At 38.4% G+C, this 23564-nt stretch overlaps 1 protein-coding gene across 10 annotated transcripts in view; it reads right to left on the bottom strand.

The window, feature by feature from the left end:
- Positions 1-23564, bottom strand: part of mctp1a (multiple C2 domains, transmembrane 1a) — a 107097-nt gene that overhangs the window by 42718 nt on the left and 40815 nt on the right. For all 10 annotated transcript variants that reach the window (XR_013283520.1, XR_013283521.1, XR_013283523.1 and 7 more), the window contains 6 exons: positions 20686-20779; positions 13334-13436; positions 12708-12810; positions 12136-12237; positions 11647-11721; positions 7762-7881 (listed from right to left, as the gene is read on the bottom strand). Coding sequence is in view for 6 of the 10 variants with exons in the window: in XM_077521373.1 (XP_077377499.1) it covers positions 7762-7881; positions 11647-11721; positions 12136-12237; positions 12708-12810; positions 13334-13436; positions 20686-20779 (597 nt within the window). In the remaining 4 variants the exon portion in view is untranslated. The remainder of the gene's footprint in view (positions 1-7761; positions 7882-11646; positions 11722-12135; positions 12238-12707; positions 12811-13333; positions 13437-20685; positions 20780-23564) is intronic.

Genomic DNA, 23564 nt, shown 5'->3' with positions numbered 1-23564 from the left:
AAAGAAAAGACAAAAGTATGACTCAATGGGAACGGAGAAGACGAACAAAGTGACGAGGAATGTTTACGTACGAGCCTCTGCCGACCATATGTGTGATTAGATGGTGCGCATTCATATGCAGAATCATAACCTCGGAGGAGCCGAGCGTAAAAATAAGATGGCGCCGTGAACAAAGGTGCAGGCCTGGTGCCACTGAGCCTGGGTTCAACACCCTGACCCTCAAGGCTCTGTCGGGCCTTGAGCAGAGGAGGAGGATGAGCACGAGCCGTCAAGAGTCTCGTTGCCTCATGCCAATCATCCCGGGGGTTGAGGTCACTGATGGTTTCGGACCCTTCCCCACTAAAGCCCAGCATCTTGACCTCACGCCGGCCACACCCTGAGTCCCTAACCCTGTCACTCCAAGCCGCAATACCTCATCTAAGACTTGTATGGCTCACCTCTGCACCCATCTGCCAAAAGCACAACCTCTGTGCCTCCCCTCTCATCAGCAAACAAGTGAGGCACTGTCTGAAAATTAACCTTTGATAAAACCCTGCATACCCTCGGTAAGTCTTTTTAGTCTCTGTGGGAAAGAGAAATTGCTAATGAGGGAGTTTGGTTATTTTTTGGTGTCAGTCAGCGATGACAACATTTTAAAATTGCAAATTGTGAAAATTCAAAAAAAAAAAAATGTGTCAGTATTGTAGAAGTAGTTTTAACTAATATGTATTTATTTATTTATTTTTATTTTTGAACCCAATATTGTGCACATGGCAGATTATCAATGTGCCAATAATACTAATATGGACTCAACAATCCAGAATGTTATATATTAAATGTGCAGGTGCCAGATATGCCACTGATATATACATAAATAAAGGGGAGAAAATTGCCATCAAAATTTAAATTTAAAAAAATTAAAACTTAACTTTGTGAAATGTAGCATTTGTTGATTGAGCAACTTTTCAGATTTGCAGATTTTTCTTTTTCGACACTTAAAATCCTAAAAGTTCAGGGAGCTCCTAGGGTCATCAGTCTGTTAAATAGTTAAATGAAAACTTAAACAAGTAAATACCATAATTCCCTATTGTTTTATACAGTAAATACATGTTTATAAAAATGACTGAAATGCAAAGCTTACACTTTGTTTTGCTTTCAAAACAAAAACAAAAGCTGAAGAGTTCCCGAGTCACCAGCATCTCATATAAAGTTAACACCAAATGTAAAATAAATAGTCAACACGAAACAGTTTTAAATGGATCTATTATCGACCATCAGATTTTTTTTTTAAAAAAGGCTCATACCAATATTCTCCAAACTGCCAAATATCAACATTGAAAATCAGCCCCGTCACTATTCGCTCTATCCCTAATACATATATATATATATATATATATATATATATATATATATATATATATATATATATATATATATATATATATATATATATATATATATACACACACACACACACACACACACACACACACACACACACACACACACACACACACTTCCTTGTGTTTTCACTATTTTGCTTCTGTAAAAGTAAAGTTTCCCCATTGTTGGACTAATAATGGCTTATTCTCTTCTATTCTCCAAAAGAGAGCATGTGCATGTACTTGTGTTAAAATATAGGAGTGGGCCAAAACACAGACACATTCATCGCTCAGCCGTCAGTATAGAAATTTCTTTGCACCCACCCACACATAAACACATGCATCTCGGCATCTGAACAAAACAAAAAAAAATCTCGTTTTGTCTTCTTTATCACACAAAAGTTTGGAAACTCATAACCAAGTTTTTGATAGGAACAAAAGAGACCTTAAACTGAATGTGAAATTAAGCAAAAACAAACCCAGCATGAATTAAAGATAACGGCTTTCAGAAATGGCCACAATGAATGTATTTTTCATGTAAATAAAGAAAAGTGCTGGTCCAGTAAACAAATACTGTCCCGAAAGGAACAACTTTTGGAAACCAAGTTTGAGTGTGCGTATCCAACACCCTGAGAGAGTATAATTCCTCAATAACAAAACAAAACAAAACAAAAAAACATATAAATTGTTGTAAAGCAAAAGGATCATCTCTTCATTCCTGATAAAGAGTACACGCAAGTTCTTTGTCAGTGCAGCTCGCAACAATTCTAACATGATCCAACATCCTACAAACCATCAAGACTCCGAACATGAAACGTTAATTAATACACGTCTAATGAAACTGAGATGCAGACATGCGATTTTACTGAAATAAACAAAAGGAGCTCACTTGCACTAAACCTGTCCTGGTCGAAGCTATAAATAAACACACAATTACAATCATTTCCTTGTTCATAGAACAATAAATACTAGCACTGGCATAACATTCAATGAACAGAAATATATTTGGAATGTAATTCTGTGAATGTTCACTGCTGGAATCACACAAACTGCAGCTTACTGTCCTGATGTTTGCCTCAAATTTCGAAACCTCCTTTAATATATTAAATTAAAAAAAATAAAAAAATTTAAAAAAAAGGCTTCCCTTAAGGCAGTTAACCTGTCGCCCTCTCATTTCTTTTCCATTTGATATCATAGCTGAGGGCCACGTTGTGATGGGCAGCTGGAAGAAGCACCAGGCGGACGGTCCTGCCCCGTCTTCGTGCCCCCCGGCTGGTTAACAGTGGCCCCGCGGTGCCTGGACCTTTCCAGCGAGGCTGGTCCAGCACCGGCAACCCCCCCATTGCTCCCTACGCTACATTGCAAGCTCTTCGCCTGGGGATGAGGGAGCGGGAAGGAGCCTGCTGTAGATGTCAGCGACCACCACAGAAAGACAAGAGGAAAAACAAAAACACGATGAAAACGGGATGATCGGGGGTTAATGTAAAGTGAAGATCTATATATCTTGTATGGGAGTCATTTGAAGATGACACTTTGTGGCCGTGGACATTTTACGAGATGTTAAATTCACCTCACTGATGGGAAGATGGGAAACTATTTACATACAAATACAAATATTTAAATAAATGTAGTTTTTGCATCTGAGCTTATGTACTGTTTTCATAATTTTCAATAGTTTAACATGATGCTAATTTCTCTGGTTATGTTTTTTTAATTCACAATTGAATTAAAGGTTATCATCTGGACTATTGGTAAATTAATTGTGTTCTATATTAAGTAAATAAAATATAATAATGATAAAAGAGTGAAATAAATTGTATGATTCATAATTTAGCTCAGTAATCATAAAATTATTCAGATTTTTTTTTAAACATGTATTAGTATACTTCAATGGTAAGTAATTTCAAATAAAGTGGAGATTACAATGAATTAATTTAAGAATAAAAATGGTCCATAACAAACATGATAAAAGCAAAAATTATGACGAGATCATTTTGGCTGGATTAACGAGAGGTAAAAATAAATAAACAAATAAAATCAATAATCTAATTGTTTTTGACAATCCCTGCAGTTGCATTCTGTAATTCTTTGATGCTTGCTTCAATATTAAGAAATCCCCCGAACACAAAAGGATGTCAACAACATGGAAAAGTCCAAATGTTTTATTCAAGCAGTCAGTGCTCATGGAGAGCTGGAGCCGGCGTTATTTGTTTCAAAACACAGCCCGCGTCCTCGCGGCTCTGAGCCGCGGCACTGTGGGAGGGTAATATTCAGTACTTTGGCTTACATTAACCACACACCAGGCAAACTTTTCCCCTGTTCTGTCTCAGTGGAGTGAAACCGAAGTTTGGATTTCAGAGGTCGCCTTTATCTCTCTTACATCATTTTCCATGCTGGCACTAAGTGTTGCCAGATAGCAAGTAGAAGTCCTGTTAAGTTTGATGTAACTAGAGAGAGGGAAAGAGGGAGTCTGCCGTCCTGCTTTGGACCGGGGCCTCCCTAAGCATCATTCAGTGGTGCTAGACTGCCCCCTGCTGTACGCCTGCAGAACACAGCAGTGTTTGCTGTGCTCCTCATCCAAAAGCAAGCCAGACGCTCTCAATAGATTGTGATTTAGTTTGATGACGTAAAAGAAAAATCCCATGACACTTGTACAGTTTAACCGCCACAATGCCGCTACATTGTTTTTCCCTTCATGACTCTTAATCTCTGGTGATTAAACCCTGACTTGATATTCTGTGTCAGTCTTGCCGCTGTATTTCAACTAAGAGCTGCAAAAAATGTAAAAAGTAAATCGTTCAAAGTTGTCCCTTGCTATGGGCAAAGACGAACCCCCGACTCGAAAAGTTTCAAAAGTTAAGACGGCCCCTTTGAAGAGGAGTCAAAGGAGCAATTTAAAGAGACCCGCAGTGGTGTGTGGCGTCCCACTCACTTCTCACACTGCGAGATGTGTGCATACACACACCAACTGATGCTTCTGTACCTGTCTTTTGCTTTTTGCCTTTTTTATTTCAGCAGGCTGAATTTTTATCTAAATGCAAAGCAGGTGATAGGTGCTCCAGTTTCCTCTAGAAGTAGCTCCCTTGTCTGGGCTCTCTTCCTGATAAGAGTCCTACTTTGCCTGACATAAAAGCGCCCGGTATCATTTCCCCAGCCTCCCCCGACAACCCCCGGCTTGCTGCCCTCGCCCTTCCCTGAGCCTCACAAAGCTGCCTCTATTTGCCTCCAATTCGGGGCCCAATTGCAGATAAAGTTACAGCAAATTTGTTTGGAGGAAGAGCCGCTGAGGTCGGTGGTCCCCGGGGGCCAGTAACGGCCTCGAGAGTTGGCGACAGAACCCAACTCCGGGAGGGGCGGAGATAAAGAGGAACACGGAGATAGAAAGACACACCTGGCAGGTGCGGAAAGTGGAAAAGAGGGAGACGAGTGTCATACCGGCACCTTCCATCGCGCGGGACGGGGAGGTGACGGCGGGCCGCTCCACGGCGCCAACGCCTCGGGCGAAGCAGCCGCGCCGGCGGTTTTCAACATGGGGGGATGGGTGGGAGACGGAAGCGTGGGCGTGAGAGAGAAACGCTGCATGTGAGACGATCACAGCTGTGCGCATGCCAATGGAAATGCCAAATCTGCCGGCAAAGACACAGAGCACTTTTCTGCGTAACGCGTCTTCGATACAACAGCCATCATTTGCAAAACTGCAAATTAGGGGTGTCAGGCGATTACAATTTTTTCGCATCACTTCAATAGTTAAGTCACAATTAATCACACATTTTATATCTGTTAACAATGACATGTAAAATAAAGTTTTCATACTCTTAACTCTTTGACTGCCAAAAACGTTTAATCACGATTAATAAAATCACGATGTATGACGCCATAAACGTTAAATGACGTCAACTACATTTTTTTGTTTTTGTTTGTTTTAATCAATGGGCAGTGCAACATCTAAGTGCAGCGCTGCCTGGTCAATGGGTTGTAGAATCGAAAACACTCACTAACTATGTCCACCAGATGGCAGCATTGTATCTCTTCAATGGGCTGCCCCAAATTACAATGAAACATGATGAAATCTGGTGAAATAGAATGTTTTCAAGGATGACGTGAATGATAACGTTTTGATAACGTGTGGCAGTAAAAGAGTTCAGATAAAAGTGGGGGAAAAAAGTGTTAAACAAACAGAAATATGGCTACATCTTTTTGTTACTGAGACAGTAATTGTATCCTAATTTATAAAATTAAGTTAAATTAAAAATATTTACTCTACTGTAAAAAATGAGAGTGATATTGATTTGTGTTGAGGTCATTTTTCTGCCACTAGATGGCATAATTGCATTTGTAAGACAGTGACAGCTCAAGTGCATTTTTCTTTTCATATTAAGAGCTAATCTTTAACATGAAGTAACTTGTGAAATTCTGCAAATGTTTAAAATAGTAAACTACAACTCGACCACAATCTCCACAAATGTATGCATTATTATTAAATGTATTACTGGTAAATTTTGACATGGACATGTCTGCTGCGTTGCAACTGGAATTGCCCAAGCACAGACTTACCAAATGAGTCACACATTTTGAAAAATGAGTGGCATTAAAGGAACTTTAAATTAACTCAAAATTAACGCATACATTTTGACACCCGTACTGCAAATAAACAAACACGCTTTTCCCTCCTCCAGGCTCGCTTAAGAGAGTTATAGCGCACACTTAAAACGTTTAGCGGCTGCCACTACGCCACCTCTGCAAGCTAGCGAGGGCCATTCGGAAAAGTTAAGTGCAACATCTGTCCAAGAAAGACAGAAACACACACCCGCGTGAGCGCACGCGTGTTCGTAATCACACGCAGACGCACACCTTCACAAACGCACCACCTTGGCCAGATGGCCCCCCATAAAAAGCCACTTAAAGAGATGAGCGAAGTGATTAAGAGGCCTGTGGAAGTGAGGGAGGAATGAGAGAGTGATGAAGAAATGGAGGAAGGGGGGGGGGGGGGGGTTACCTGTGTAAAGGAGAGGTCCTAAACACTCTGATGCTTTTAGCTAAGTGCACACTCCTACGCCAACACGCTCGCACGAGTGGGAGGGGGACGAGGAAAAGCAAAATGATGCTCGAATTTCAGCCTTTCAATAAACTATAAAACACTTTGTCCTTGGCCTACATACCCGTTTTATTGCTTTGAAATACTCCATTTCACTACGTACAATAAGAATACACTGTTACTCAGAACTTGATGTATACTTTGTCTTGTGAATGGGACTCCCAAGGATGATGTTGCGCCTTCAAACTATTCTGACCTTGTTTTCAACATGAATTCATTTTTGGCACTTCCCTTTCAATTTCTGAAAGGCAGGGCACAAGGAGAAGCGCGGCGTTACTGGAGTGGAAATGTGCCACTTGAACGCACGCACACACACAGAGACGGGATTAATGTTAACTAATCAATATGTTGTCTCTTCTGACCCGTGTGACGAAAGCACGGCTAGACACACCAAAATACACGCAAGACTGCTAAACTGGGTCAGATGCACTTGTTGTGCAGCTATTCGGAACTTGAATGAGTGGATACTGCTCTCGGTGGATACCAGCAAGTATTTTCTTACATTTTTAAATGTTGTTTTTCTAATATGGATTTTTTTCCCTCCATGATAATAAAATATATCAATAATTCAAACTGGAAGAGGAAAAATTTGGCATTTCAAGTAGGGATATTAATAAATAAAGTTAAGTTGAGTTGAGTTGAGAATTTCATGGGGCGGCCATTTTGTCGCTTGCTGTCAACTGAAGATGACATCACAGTGCCAGGAAACGACCAAACACGGAGTTGGGCCATGTGACGTTCGCAAGCTGATTCATGATTGGTCATTACCTGGGCCCTGAATAACGGTGATGTCAATTTCAGTCGAGAGCAAGTGACAAAATGGTCGCCCAGTGAGATGGATAAAAACAGGTGGATTTTGCTGCTTCATTCATATTCCATCCATCCATCCATTTTCTTAACCACTTGCTCCTCACAAGGGTCTCGGGGGTGCTGGAGCCTATCCCAGCTAGCTTCGGGCAGTAGGCGGGGTACACCCTGAACTGGTTGCCAGCCAACCGCAGTCATTCATATTCCACAGTGCTTAGTACATATTGTTGTACGGAAAGTTTTTGGGTTGACGTCCCCTTTAAGATTGCAAAAAATGAATGGCACTTTTTTTTTGTTTCCCCTAATTTCTAGTTCCTAATCATAAAACAGCCACAAAGTACTCACAGTGGTGGCCGACGTATCAATACTCTCCCATCCCTAACTCCAAGCATTATCAAATTATGCATTTAAAGTGCTAGAATTAAAACTATGGTAATTATTTGGCCTGACATGAATATGACTTCTCATGTGTCCGCATTTGAAGCGAGGTCTACGCACCACAAACGCGCAGATGCTCCTCTGTGGAGATTCCCATTCGAAGCAGCTGTTGATGTAATAACCGGTGTTGATGAGGAACATGATGCAGCGCCTCACCCTGTTGAAGTTGCGCAACAGCAGCTGCAAAGTAGATGGGACAGAAGGTTTTAATATTACACAGGTCAATATAAGATAAAGAAAGGGTTTATTATGTGCGTTATGTCAGTGATTGAGTCCATTTTGATCTTGTCAAGACACTTGTGCCTTGTGTGCTTTTTTTTTTTTTATCATTTGCAGCTTTGTGACTTTTTTTATGTTATCCAATAGGTTTGACTCAGCATGATGAACTCTTATCATTTCCTAATAAGAGAAATTTAAACCCTGCAGTATCTCATTTTGCTGTCACTTTGCAAAATTAAGTATCGGATCACTTTAAGTTGAAGATTTGTAGCTTTGACCTGACTTCAAAAATAAAACTCAGAAGACCCGATGAGAATATTATGCTGCGCTTGTTTTGGACGGCCTAATAAGGACTCCGTTCAGTATGTAAGAGACAAGCCTTAGTTATTAATGACTCCATGGTTATTTCAGTTCACTCTTGTTGTATTTGTGATGCTAAACACTCTGGATTTGCTCTGCATTTGTGGCCAGTATGTCGATAAAGTGTTTGTATGTAAGTTGTGGACATGCTGGCTTCATTATTGTGAGATGAGGAGGATCATGCTTTCTATAAATAAACATTTAATGAAAAAAAATATTCCTGTTGTCAAATTTTGCACACAAGAGACTAACAAAGTGACAAATCAAAGAGAATTTTAATTTGATCAAATTACATGACAAATTTGTGTTATATTCAACCCACCTGACTAACCAGTAGAGCACATTGGGAAAGCAAATAATCAATTTTAAGGATGTGGTGTCAGTGCAACCATGGTGTATACCAAAAAAATAATTTTAAAGGAAGAACTTAAGATTTAGAACACATTTTGTTACTGTTACTAAGATCACAAGGGTAATATTTCATAATTTATTGAGAAATAATATATATTTTCATTGGTTATTATTCTATTTCTTTATTTGATGTTGCATTCATAACCAAGGGTAAATATCTTTAAAAATCTTTTTTTTTAAACTTTTTTTTCCAATCTTTGTCCTAAAGAAATCTAAAATGGTTGTGAGAGTGTTGAAAATGCTTATATTTGTCTTGTTTCTTTTTACTTCTTTAAAAAAAAAAAAAAAAAAACTTCCTAAGTGGTCATGTCATCAAGTAGAAAGTCTTTGTCAGATACCCCCCTCGCCCCAACTAATCAGCAAGCAACAGTAGGGGTGTGCTGGCACAAAACATCCCTCGTGGCCTCAAGGGGCGAGCCTTCCAAAGCAGCCAGTGACATCATCATTGTGAGATGCTGACATGGGTCATCTTGATGAGTCAGAGGTGAGATTGAGATTCTGCCACTTGAGGAAAAAGACGAGCAGGCCAGTGCATCAGAGACGACATAAAGAGGGTGGAAAAACGGATCGAGGGTTGAAACAAGGGCGGTATGGGAGATGTTTGTGTGTGTGTGGCACTGTGTTGGCTAGTGATGTGTGTGGCAGGGCATGGCGCAGCACTGACTACTAAGCCCAAACGGTCACTCATATGACATGTGTGATGTGGGCCGGCCCCAGCTATTCAGCCTTTTGTGCGGCTGCCACACTGAGCGGCGTGACAATGAAGTGCAAAGCAGCAGTGGCAAAAAAAAAGGGCCATCTATAAGGACGGCCAATCTACTTATGCACCCCGCAGTTGACAGCTTGACATTTCTATTCACCCAGCCGGGGTGGATGCGAGGCGGCTGACAGATGAGAGAAGGGAGAGAGGAGAGAAGAAACAAAAATGAAACGCTGTTTTCCCTCTTCAATCACCTTGTTTTATCTTGCCCACACAGTTGTTGGGCTTTACGAGATGACGCTCACCCGGCTCGCTGGTTCGCGCTTATGGCAGAGGGGCAGGACATGAGGCACACCGGGGTAAACTTACATTTCTGTGATATTTTTTTATCAATGCAAAATCTGGTAATACAAATTCGCTCATGCCAGGAAACTTTATTATTTTTTTATGTCAATGTTTTTTTTTTGTACTTAAAAGTTTTTAGCATACAATTAGCAAATATAGCATATAGCATCCTGGCATGTTAACCAAAAAATATATTTTAAAGATGAACAAATAACAAAACCAAATTTAGATAACAAGACTGAGCTTATAGTTCATCTCCTCTTAATGGATATATCATCAAATGTACAAGAAAAAAAAAAAAGAGTGAATTAAATTTTTCTCTTCATATGGCCTGCAAAGGACCTGAATGATGCAACTTCCTGTGGCACATGTGACTTGTGGAATATATATCTATATATTTTATTTATGTATTTTTTTTCAAAGGAGTAAATGTGTTCGACAGGCTTATGTGTGCACTGAAGCTAAATTGTTTACTGTTTTGTTTTTTTTAAATAAATTAAAAGTACAGTTTATTTAGCTAAGATATATAACATTTCTAAGGGATTTAAATTATTATATTTCATGGTAAAGTCTAATTTTAATGGTATTTTTACAGTGTTCAAGGTACGTCAAGTTTTTAAATTATATTTATTAAATAAATACACAAACAGATGAATGTGCAAGAAACTTGTAAATATCATGCAGTGAATTTTATTGCGTATTTATATATTTGATGTCCTAGGAATGGCCCATGTGCAGTATGTACTGCATACTCAAAAGTAGCATTTCACCTAATAAATAAAAAAATAAAGGTAAAATGTTAAAAAGAAATGGATTTATTGTGAATACACAATTATCATTAATAAACAAATACTTGTGTCAAAATTTGGTGAATATTTAATTTTGTAAATTGTGTGTATGCATTGTTTTAACAACAATATAACTAACAAGTAGTCAATTATCTATTTGGTTGTGAAATAAGATGACACATTTTGTACATGGCTCATTGACAGATAAGGATATTAACAGACCCAGAACGGTTAATTTATTATAAAAACACATAAAAAATATTCATTCTTTATTATTACTATTATCTACAATTTTACTAAAGTACCTAAAATTTAGAACTATAATTTAGAACATACATCTATCTTATCAAAGAAAGTTTTCTATAATTGTCTGTTCACACCACATAATTTAGTTTGTCTCGTTTGTCTTTTACCCAAGCTGGTATTGTTATTTTTTTATTACCATTGCTGGTATGAGCTGTTGATGTCATGTTAGATAATTAACACTTTGTTTGTAAACACAAGCATTATGACAACCGCTGTTGCTGAGTGAAAGTTTGTAGGAAAGTAGCTAAATTTGTTTTTGAAATGATATTGGGGGTGGGACTTAATAAGTTTTTCTTCCTCCCACTCCTTTTCAGGGTAAGTTTAGAAAATTTTGTTTAGAAAAGTTGATATATTGTTAATGTTGATTATTTCCTGAAATAAATGAACAAAAAGAAATGAAAAAATGAAATGAAATGAAAAATAATATGTTAAATTTCATCTTAAATCAAAGTTATATGGCTAACTATCTAAACTAAACAAGCTAGCTAGCCACGCAAGTAAAATTCTAATGAAGATATATATTTGGTGTACAAAGTCACCATTAATTATTTTTTTAAGGTCATACCATTTTTTATTTTTATTTTTTAACATATTTGTGAGACAGTACAAACCTGACAGCTGCTCCCATGGAGTTCTCGACTGCATTGTGGGTAATACAAACTTGTATTTCAAACTAAAAGTCCCAAATTTCTTTTTGGTTGCATCACATGATAATTCATAAAATGTGCATCATCAGACAAACGTATCCGTCAATGACCCGCATATGTGATGTGGTGTTGAAGAATGTAAGGATCTGCAGTATTGCAAGTAATTGACCTGTTTGGACACTCGTGGCTCCTCTTCTATGTACTTCTGCTCAATTGGGATCAACGTCCTGAGACCAGCCTTCACCTGGAGGACAACGTGAAACAACAAATTGGTTTATTTTCACAAATGAACGAGATGACCACTAAATTGATTGAAATGTTTTCCCAGATTTCTGTTGTCACACTACAACACGGTGCACACGCACTCATGTGAGGTTGGAACAAGCGGGTGGGGGGTGAGTAACAAGATGGCGGCTACAGGACACACACACACACAGTGACAGAGAATGTGCGAACAAAGGATGCTGTGAGGGAGCCTTTCATAATTAGACCCAAAACGAGGATGAGGGCGCACTGGACGAGGAACGAGATGTGAGTGAGGGAAGGCGGGGGACAAACAGAATTAAGACAACAGATGAGAAAAGGGTGAGCAAGAGGATGGGGGACATTTTTTTTTAAATACGGGAGGAGAATCTAAAGAGGAAAAAAAAAGACTTACAGCATTAAAAATCACGTCTATTTCAAGAAAGATGACCCCTTTCGTTGGCCCTGTCAGCTCCTTGCTTTTCAAGACGTAGGCTTTGCGTTCTCCATTTTGGATCTGTGGGAGAGGGACATGACAGGCGTCTGTCTGGCAATACCCGACTGAATCGGCTCCCCGGGCCACCTTTGAACCCCAGCTGCCGCCGTTGACAGGGAACCCAAAACAACTGTGGCAACTCTGACAAGTACCTGTTCATTACCCACAGCAGCTCGCCTCTGTCAAACAGAAATTAACTATCCTGGGGAATCACAGCGTGCAGCCCCGCGCCGATGTATACGCTTCAGTCACACGTATAGAAAGATTTTCTACGACAGACGGCAAATGTCATTTCATCTCTTGATCAGTGTCATTCTCATAGCGTATCTCATTCACATGCTTGCTTTCATCAGTCTCTTTTTTTGACTCTTCAGTCTTCCTCATCGCTTCACCTTCCTGTCATCTCAAACGTGTGCAAAAATAGCCTATGTTTTTTTTTTTATAACTTCAAATGTGTGTTTAAAAACAAAAGAATCAGCAGTTGGACTCACATTTAGTAGAGGAATAGCCACTTTCCCCAGGAAGTCTGCGCTTCGGTCTCGGTCCTCGTCGTAAACGGTGACCTCAAGTACTGAGTGGATGTCCTTCACGTTACTGGACGACATGCCGAGACAACGACGGTAAACAGCAAGCTAACCGTTTAATAAAAAGCTTGATTTCATACTAACAGAGAAAATCACTTGAAATATGAAGGCATTACAAACATATTTTTAACATTCTCCTTTAAATTTGCACAATGTTTTAACATATCAAGCGCATTATTCGTCATTGCACTACATTTCCATCAAGCGCAAGTTAAAGTCGAGTTGTGTCATATATGTAAAAGTAGGCTATCAAGATGGGTGATGATATGTATAGAAAAGAGGCTATGTGGGCGATGTACACTCCAGGAATGATTAAATTAACATGTCCCATCACTGGGAATTCCATATCTTTGGACTCCATAAAAATGCAGCAGATACTTAATAACTTATGTAAAGTTTGATCTCATTATCGCCCTTCTACAGTACGTATCCTTCTTTATACTATAACCTGATAAGCTACTGAACAGAGACAAAAATGAAAATTGCTTTTTTTTTTGTGTTAATATTAGTGCAGTTTTGAATAATATACTCACAAAGTGAAGACCTTGTTCCACTCTGGGTTAAGATTTTTGTAAACGGTGTGAGTCTGCAGCCGATCGTTGCTCAGCTCCACTATACAGAATGGGTCACTCTTTCCTAGGCGGGACAAGGAAAAGAAGAAAAACACATGATTACAAATAAATACATATTTATAAACAAAGAAAAACATTCTTGGGTGCCATTTAAGCTGGTCAGGGCTTATGATGGCCACTGGTAAAAGGTACACACCACATTAAATACAAAGATAATGTAAATTTATCACAGGAAGACAAAACTATTTTATGCAGCCAACTCATGAAAGGGGAGAAAAATAAAAGACTACTAAAACCAGTTAACATCCTAAATATTTAGTATATTAGTATATTATTAATATGTTTATCTCACAGCTCACTACAATTCCCCTAAAAAAAAAATTTAAAAAAAAAACTTGAGATGTTTACTGTTACAACTTTCAATGGATTTGTGCTGCATTGTCAGTCAACAAAATAATGTGTTGGCAGACATTTTGTTTTATTTGTTGAAGTATATACAGAACTGTCTCAGAAAATTAGAATATTGTGGTAAAGTCCATTATTTTCTGTAATGCAATTAAATAAGCAAAAATTCCATACATTCTGGAATCATTACAAATCAACTGAAATATTGGCATTTTTTTACTTGGTCTGAGGAAATATTCTAATATTTTGAGATAAGATATTTGGCTGAAAATGCCATAATCAGCAATATTAAAACAATAAAAGGCTTGCAATATTTCAGTTGATTCGTAATGAGTCCAGAATGTATGGCATTTTGATTATTTAATTGCATTACAGAAAATAATGGACTTTACCACAATATTCTAATTTTCTGAGACAGTCCTATAATATGAAAAGATTTCCTGGGGAAAATATTATTAAGAGGACACAAAATCATAACACTAGCTATCACAAGTAAGACTCAATGAAGTTGGAATTGAGTTCAGTCCCCCAGTGGCATTTGCTTGTTTTGGTACTTGTGTGCGTGCGCACGTGTGCACGTGCGCTCAGATTTGTCCATGCGTGAGTGTCATCGATCTGTGTGATTTTCTTCAAATGTTGTGACAAGGGCGGGACATTTAGTAGGTGTGCAAAGCAAATGTCAGCGTGATCAATGCCGTAGGTTGTTGCCTCTCATATCAGTTGTTGGGGGTCTTATTGATGGAGCATATTTGAAGTGGATATCGACAGCTGTGACTCAGACAATAGAAAACAACATACATTCAAATAGACAAAGGCATAAGGAGTATATACACAGTATATGCATCTGTGTGTGTGATTTCCTTTGTTTTGATGTGTTATTGTTATCATATAGTTGTCAACACAAATGTGCACAGCCCATTTAAAAACAAGCAAAAAAAATCTATTTCTAAAGTTTGACCACAAAACTTTCAGGATTTGGTGATTAGTTTTGCTACACTTTCATAAAATGTCATTGGTGTGATTTTGCACTTATGGCATAGAAAATATTGATTCTGAGAGGAAATCAAGAATTTGGGGAAAAAAAAATCTTTACTGTAAAGTAAAATTTAAAATCAAGTAATATTACACATTATAATGTCAGATGATACCAACAATAGGTCACAAAAATTTAAAATAAATATACTAATTTAATCCAATAAGTTGCATCATTTTGAACATCTGAATTTCAATGAATTTTAATTAATTTAATCACTGCTCATAAAGTAATAAATATATATATTGAATCATCCTGGAGCTTCCAAAGTATTATTTTTTTTAAATCAAGACTGATTAAATTTAATTACAATCAATTAAATTAAGTGATGGAAAATTACAACCACTTTTCAGCCTAATATTATTATTTGTTTTTATGGCTTGACAGGCTTCAGTGCTGCAAGAGTCAGTTGTAACCGGTGATGAACTTGGCCACCACCACCGGAGGCAGCTGTCTCAACCATTACACGCTTACATTTGAGCTAGCGTCCAGGTAAAGCTCCTCCCACATCGGGTCACGTCTCCACGGTGCCTCCGGAGGGTGCGCGGGGGGTAGCGGATGCAAAATCATTTCTGGGTGCCCGATGATAAGTGTGGAGGATGAATACGGCACGGATGAGGCAGCGCCTGTAATTGCCTCGCAGGAAAGCTTAAAGTTGGTCGGGAGTTTGAGGTGCTCATCACAATTAATTATAATTCAAGACTTTCAAATGTAAATCCATTTGCCGTTTTTCTTGCATTTCATCACTTTTAACAGGCTGTGCTCTTGACCTGGAAGTTGCGTGCACCCGCGCAGACTTATGCCATGTCTTATAAAGTGTGGCACCTGAAAACAATCATTAACTCTTTTACTGCCACACGTTATCCAAAAAACAACCCCGACAGTGCCAGCCGATTTCAAATGGCAAATGGCACTTCATTTATATAGCGCTTTTCCACCTTTAAGGCCCTCAAAGCGCTTTACATTTTTGACTACCCATTCATGTACTGATGACGCAGCATCAGGAGCAGTTGGGGGTTCAGTATCTTGCTCAAGGATACTTCGACATGGTCACAATGGCCTGGGATCGAAACCACAACCTCTGGGTTGGGAGACGGCCACCATAACACTGAGCCAAGCATTTTTACTCATCTTTCAAGGCAAACAGAAAAAAATATTGTACGCCATGACTACATAAATGTGGTGGCTATCATATGAAAGATTGGATTCCATTCTTTTATTAGAAAAAAAAGTACATTTCTACCTTATTCCATTCTTTAGTAATCACCATTTGAAATAGGTCATTTGAGTGAAAATAGAAAAAAAAAATAAAGCGAAAACAAGCTTTTTGATTTGACATGTTTCACTGTAATTTGATACACCGGGGAGCCCAATGAAAAGAGGTACAATGCTGCCATCTGCTGGCCATAGTCACTGGGTGTTTTTGATTTCACAACCCCATTGACAAGGCAGCGCTGCACAAGACGTTGCACTGCCCATTAAGAGAGAGGGAAAAAAAAGTAGTAAACGTCAGCGGCATTTAGTGGGATTTTAGCATAAGTCATGAAACGTTTTTGGAGGTAAAAGAGATAAGTAAAAAAAAAAAAATTGTCATACTGTGTAATCGCCAAATTGCTTGCGTGTAATGTAAAATCAATTTGTGTATAATAATGTATAAAATATGGCAACAAAAGTACAAGTACAAGTAAAAGTTGAGTACGCTAGTGGCTGCCTGCCACCGTTTTACCTCATAAAGTTGTACTTTTTCGGTTAAAATGTCATACTTTAAGCAGGATTCTGATCCACATTGTGGCCAAGGGTAGAATCCAAGTCTACGCATGCTTAATGATTATCAGATTTCATTCCAATTCGATACTTTCTTTTCCACACGCACTCGTATTCAATTCGGATCACCGCCGAACTGTCGGGTGTCTCAACTTTAGAGGTTCCATTGGCACGCCAAGGAAGTAAAGTTTTACCCAGATGCAGACTTCCTTCAGGATCCAAGGTAACATGTAATAATACTACATGAGCACAACAAATAAAATCTGACAGTTCATGAAAGGAATTTTCCAGATTACATTTGAATTGCGTGTGTGGCATTTCAGCTTTAGACGTTGACACGCACAGCAAATGATTTTGATTATAAACAACAATATTTATTATTTAATAACATTTTTTATGTTTTCATTACGTCATAAATACGTGGATCTCATCAAAATTTAGGAAAATGTCCTTGAAAGCTATTCGAAAAAGGACTACAAAAAAAAAAAAAAAAAAAAAAAAAAAAGCTAATAGATGCAAAAGAAGAAGCCAGTGGTACTCTAGCGGGATGTGAAATTGTGGATAAAGCGTTACTATTGAAATGTCTCACATCTACTCAAGGAGCAAGACAAGGGACACTGTTGGCTTTTGAGACTGTTTTCAGTTATCCTTCTCGTTCTACACCACAAAAGCACTTCAATTAGAGTAAGAGATGGCCCGAGTGTGATGTGAAAAAGAAAAGGAGAGCGCAGACAAGAGAGGAGACAGACAGGCAGCATGAATGGGGACGAGAGAAGAGAGAGTGAACTATTTTTCTCTCCCTGACCTCCCCTCTCACTCTCTGCCTGTCCGTCTGTTTGTCTCTCGCCTCGCTCCTGACCCTCTCCTGAGCTCAACTGATAAAATAGGGTGTTCGTGTGCTGAGGGCTCTCATGCCGCTCTTACAGAGCTGTTGTATCTGCCCGTCACACACGCACTGGCACACAGGCATGAGCATCTTTGCCTGTCATTTGAATCCTCTTCCCTTCACTATGTGTGGAGGTAAAAGAACAAGATATTCCTGGCGGGAAAGTGAGTTTATCAAGGATGGAAAGATTCACAAGTAAATGAAGATTAATACAGTGATGACTTCAGTTACAAGTGGCACAACTTTTCCAAGTTATGTGCCCACGTTCGGACGATATTTTGCTCTTGGTGGCAGCAAGTGTAACCTCAACTCACTTTACAATCGGCAGCAGTTTGACAGACAGTAAACAATTCTTCAAAAAGAGGCTTCAAACTGTATATTGTGACTTCCAGTTGAAGTTCACTGTCAAACTAAACACTCAACTCTGCCTTATACATTACTAAATACATTTGCTAGCTTAATACTAATGGCTAATGATTAACATCAATAGTCACAATTGTATAACCCTAATTTAAGAAATATTTGAATACAAATTGTGGAGCAATATACTTGGACAGACAATATAACAATATTCAAACACATATATTTGTTGTCCTTTGCAAAAAATGACCAATATTGCAACTTATGAGTCTTTGAGGGTGGCAATGATTCTTCTTCGTCTGGTTATGTGCGACTATTATACTGCCCCCCAGTGGTCTAAAGCCAACACAATAGAAGGAGCGCCACAATTAACTATGACGGGCAAACTGATTAATGTATTAACTCACTCACTGCCATTGACGGAAAAAGACGTCAAATGATGTATTTTTGCTGGGCTGGCAGTGAATGTGTTAAATACTATTTAATTATATCGTGAATGATTTCTTTTTTTTATATAAAGTTCAATATTATAGACTGCTATTTTACTTATTAAAGCACATAAACATTTCTATTAATTTCAAAGGTGAAAGAGGATTTGAGATTATAGCTCAAGACACCACGGTAGCAGTCTGATATACTATACTAGCCAAGCCCCATTTAACATGTGAAATAAAGCTGTGCAAGTCAAACACACAATTGAAATGCTTAAATGTAAAAGTGGAGGGAAAATATGACAAGATTACCTGTATACAAAACACGCGTTTAAGCTTGTTCTTGTTTTTGTTCGAGAGTCCGAGGTAAAAACAGGAGAGGCCGGGTGGAAAGCAACAAGCAAATAAATAAACAGCTTTGCAACAACGTTAATTTTTCTGGAAGTTAGCCATGAAGCGCAGACTGAATGATGAGCTGCGAAACAAGGTCACGGAGTAAATTTAAGTTCCCAGTGAAATACAAGAGCCATTAGCCGCTGCTCTCTGGCTGCCCCGGTCTCAATAACCCAAATCAAGCAGTTCCACTTTGTATTGGCTAACACAGACTCTGGCTGCTTCCAAATGAGTAACACACACACATGCACACACTTTCTCTACTCTCAACTAGATAATGCAGAGTGAAAAACTAGGCCTGTCCACTGCAGACCTAATTAAAAGTAAGAATTAATGGAGAATGGAGAATTCGGCGGGAGCAAGTGGAAAAAGAAAAGGGAGGGAGGGAGGGAGGGGGAGGGAAGGGGGAGATTTGTTGGTTCAAATGCACACTTTTTCTCTATTATTCAAATGAGCACCCTGCATCTTTTTCCCTAAAAACAAAGAGACAAATTTAGCGTCCAGCATAAATCCAGCATAAAGAAGACTTAAACTCACTCTCTGAACATTCTCGAAGAACATAATCCCTCAAACCCAAAATTACATTTTATCTCTGGCAGAATTCATGGTGGTGTGCAATGTGCCACACACATTGCCGACATGATTAAATGCAATCAGTCGACTGCTGAAGTTAGTTACTGTCATTCCAACAGAAAGTAAAATGAAAATGAAGTACATAAAAAAAAAAGATGTCGACTTATATACAGTGCATCCAGAAAGTCTTCACAGCACTTTTTCTACGTTCCAGCCTCAATGCAAAATGAATTGCAGTCCACATGAGGTAAATTCTGTCGAATGGACATAATTTAGCAAGTAAAGCATTCCTATAAACATTAGTAGCCATTTTAATTGAAAATGTGTTTAAGTGAACCATTTGAATTGATGAGAAGTTTCACAGCAAAAAAAAAAAATTGTATCTTCAACTTTAAAATGGGTCATTTTGACCCGGCTATATTTAATGTTCCAAAGGCATTCTGATAAATATTTAACAACATTTAATTGATTAATTGTCTGTTGATGAGACAATTCATACTATTACGTTTCCACTATTAAAAAGAGTCAATTTGACCCGAAGTGTTTTAATATTTCAAAACCAACCCAATAAACATTGATTAGCTTATAATTAACCGTTTTCATTGCACATACGTCAAACCTAACCATCTTAGTCTGTTAATGTGAAGTTCCATAGCAAAAAAACGGTTTGTTGGGTCAATTTGACCCGGTATATGTTCAATGTTCCAGTATGTCGAAGTAAACTTCAATTTCATTGTCTGTTGGTGCCAAGTTTGATCGCAAAAAGCAAACATTTGTTCCTTTAACTTTAAAGTGGGTCATTTTGACCGACAACGTAACTGTTAACTCATTTGCTCCCAATAACGTATAAATACTTTTTTTTTATGTTCCAAGTGTCCCAAAGACGTATTTATACGTTTTGTTTTGTTTTGTTTTGTTTGTTTTTTTTTTTGGGGGGGGGGGGTATGCTAGAGCATACAGAAGGCTTTGATGCAGCCTCTCAACTGCGAATAACAGTTGCAGAAATGGTAGTTATTACACAAAAGGCCAGCAGCTGGCAGCAGAGCAAAGGAGATCAACCAGGGCCATGTAGAAAAAAAGCTCAATTACTTACAATTTTAAAGAGATTTGTGAAAACTGATGAAACTTAGCTCTCTTCTAAAGCTAATTGCTGCAAAACGGAAACAGATAGAAACATAACTTTTTTTCCTGATGAAAGAAGAGACTTTAATCTTTCTTTTGATAGGTTTCATGCTTTAATAGCAATTGAACACAATATTCTGTGGGCCTTGCAAAATCAGTCAAAATCCAGTAAAACAGCCGGGAGCAAACGGGACTGCTTCTGTGAAAATGGCTGGGAGTGAATGAGTTAAGTATTGAGACTGATTTTCTACACCAAATTCATTGAAGCATCGAGTGTTTGATCATGTGCACGAGGCTCACGGGAAGTCCCAAATGAAGCTGTTTGAATGTGACGTCGCCTTCCTACCTGTGACATCTGCCGCCATCAGTCCCTCAGCGCGGATGACTTTTACCTGCACCACACCAACGTCTTTCAGGTTGTGCAATGACCTCCACAAGCTCTGCAACGGCACAAGGACAGGGGTGAAAGGTCAAAGCGGCAGGCAAATTAGCATTTAAGAGAAAGATGGGTCAATAGGCTGACATTTCATTAAGGGAGGAAAAGGGTAGAAAATGTCCTTTAGCGGCCCTTATTTGAAAATATAGAGCTGGCATTTATAGCTCGGTCTAACAGGAGGACAAATGAGCCGATTTCCTTTCAAGAGTGGCTATGGGCTCCTTTGATACACTTTTCAGTTCTGGACTATTGAGACTGAAATAGAATTCATTTGATATACGTATACGATGGGGGGGCTTTAATCGAGAGGGGAAATTGTAAATTCTCATTTCATCTAGTAGTTTTTTTTTCCCATTTCCATTTCCATTCTTTTTATAATATTTTGCCTTGCAATGGTTTATGTGAAGGGAGTAGAAATCTCAGTTAGCCAAAGGGCAAAAAAAAAAAAAAATGCAACAAAATATGATGACAATGATTTCAATTGATCATATGCATGAATAGAAATGCAAGTGTACTGGATTGACTATGTGTAGCCTGAGCCTGTGAGTTTGCATTTGTTCTGCGTAGCCTGACAATAAGTGGAAGCTCAGGACGCGACGCCAATAATACAACAATAGTGAGATTCACGTGAGGACACGTTCGGTGAGGTGTGAATAGCAAGGTTGGGATATTTACACATACAAACGCACGAGCACTTCACTCGAGTTTTACACCACCAGCATCTCATAGAGAAATGAAACACAACTGAAACTCTCAAGTGGAGGCACCGTGTTTAGTCGAGTCAGGCTCAAAATGGAGTTCTTTTTTTTTTTTTTTTTTGTTGTTTTTTTTAAGCATGTGATTAAAATTTGCATTGAAGAATGAAAACTTCTGTATATGGATGAGTGTTTTAGTTGTAAAAAAAAAAAAATGTTTCAAATGATTCATAATAGGGGTGTCAAAATTAGTGTGTTAATTTTGAGTTACCGTATTTTTACGACTATAAGGTGCACCGCATTATAAGGCGCACCTTCAATGAATGACATATTTTAAATATTCTAAAGACAATAAAAATACTGCAGACTAAATTATAACAATGGAGACTCACTAGGAATGTAATGGGGTCAAAAGTAAAACGTTCGTCTTTAAAACCTGTAGAATTAAAATAGTTTCTTTATCATGCATCAAGAATGCAAGATTTTTTTTTTCCAATGATGTATCGTGTTTTTACGAATGCGTACTATCACGCAGGCATATAAAGGTATTTTGTTCTAGTTGGGTTGCCGTAGTTAGCAGGATCTTCTGCGCATGTGCATCACCAATCGTCACCGATAGCGTCTTGACAGCGAGACCTGTTGCGACTCAATATTGATCCATATATAAGGCGCACTGGATTATAAAGCGCATGGTCAGCTTTTGAAAAAATTGAAGGCTTTTAGGTGCGCCATATAGTCGTGAAAATACGGTAATTTAAAGTTCTTTTAACGCCACCATTTTTTGTAACGAGCGATTAATGACCGCCCTTTAGTTGGAAAGCCTGTAATTCCAGTTGCAACGTAGCAGATTTAGGAGTAATAAATTGAATAATAATGCATATATTTGTGGAGACCGAGGTCAAGTTGTATTTTAAAATTTTAAACATGCAGAATTTCACAAGTTACTTCATGTTAAAGATTAGCTAGCTCTTAATATGTAAATAAAAATGCACTGAGCTGTCACCAACTTCGTACAAATGCAATTATGCCATCTAGTGGCAGATAATGACCAACACAAATCAATATCACGTTTTTATTTTTTATTTTAACTCAAGTTTATGAATTATTATGAAAATTACTGAATCAACGACTAAAATATGTAGCCATATTTCTATTTAACATTTTCCACTTTTACGTTAAGAGTATGAAACTTGGAAAAAAAATGTTTATGGTACATTTAGAACAGATATAACATTTGCGACTAATCATGAAGTCATGTGATTAATTCCGATTCATTTTTTTTAATCGCCTGGCACCCCTAATAATGATTTCATTGTCATATCACATAAATCTGACATTTGACAAGGGTGTGCAGACACAAATCCACTGTACATGTAAGAAGCAGTTTGTGCAAGCAATTTGGCTTCGACAATAATCTTAAGAAAACAAGTTTGCGTATCGTGGCAACCAAAAGACACAACAATTTAATAGCAATGTACAGGTCTGAGTGACCCCTACAAAGGTCACCACCCACAGCTTATTGATTCCATTTTGTAGGAAAGGAATTAGGTGTTTGTTCAAATCCAGTTTTATTCAAAAGCAACAACCCTATCAGCCACACACACGCGCGCACGCGCGCATGCTTTTGTTCATGCCCAAACACTCAGGTACACTGAGGCCAAATTGAGGAGCATGTCGGCGCGTCTTAAAAGCAAAGAGTGGAAATGCACTTCACTTCAATTTATTTCTCTCTCGCTGGCAATAACCCTGTCCATCCCCACAGGAGTAATTATAATTTAAATCTCAGAGTCAGGCCAGGCTACAGACTTAATTCATTATTACCAACTCTGTCAGACTCTGCCTGTTTCCGGCGATATCATTGTCCAAAAGCTCTGTAAAGGAGATGAGAGGGGAGAGTGTGTGAGAGAATGAGGGAGGGGAGGGAGAGAGAGCAAGAGAGAGAGCGGGTGAGAGAGAGAGAGAGTTAAAGAGAATGGGGGAACTCTTTGTTTTAAGGCACGATTTCTCGGAAGATACAAATGCTGTTGAGAAAGAGTTATAAGAGAAAACAAGTCAAAGGGAGGGTAAGAGGAGGAAAACTTAACTTATGTCAGC

This window comes from Festucalex cinctus, chromosome 5, assembly GCF_051991245.1.
Source record: "Festucalex cinctus isolate MCC-2025b chromosome 5, RoL_Fcin_1.0, whole genome shotgun sequence".
Classification (NCBI taxonomy): domain Eukaryota; kingdom Metazoa; phylum Chordata; class Actinopteri; order Syngnathiformes; family Syngnathidae; genus Festucalex; species Festucalex cinctus.
This window is presented reverse-complemented; position numbering and strand designations above follow the sequence as displayed.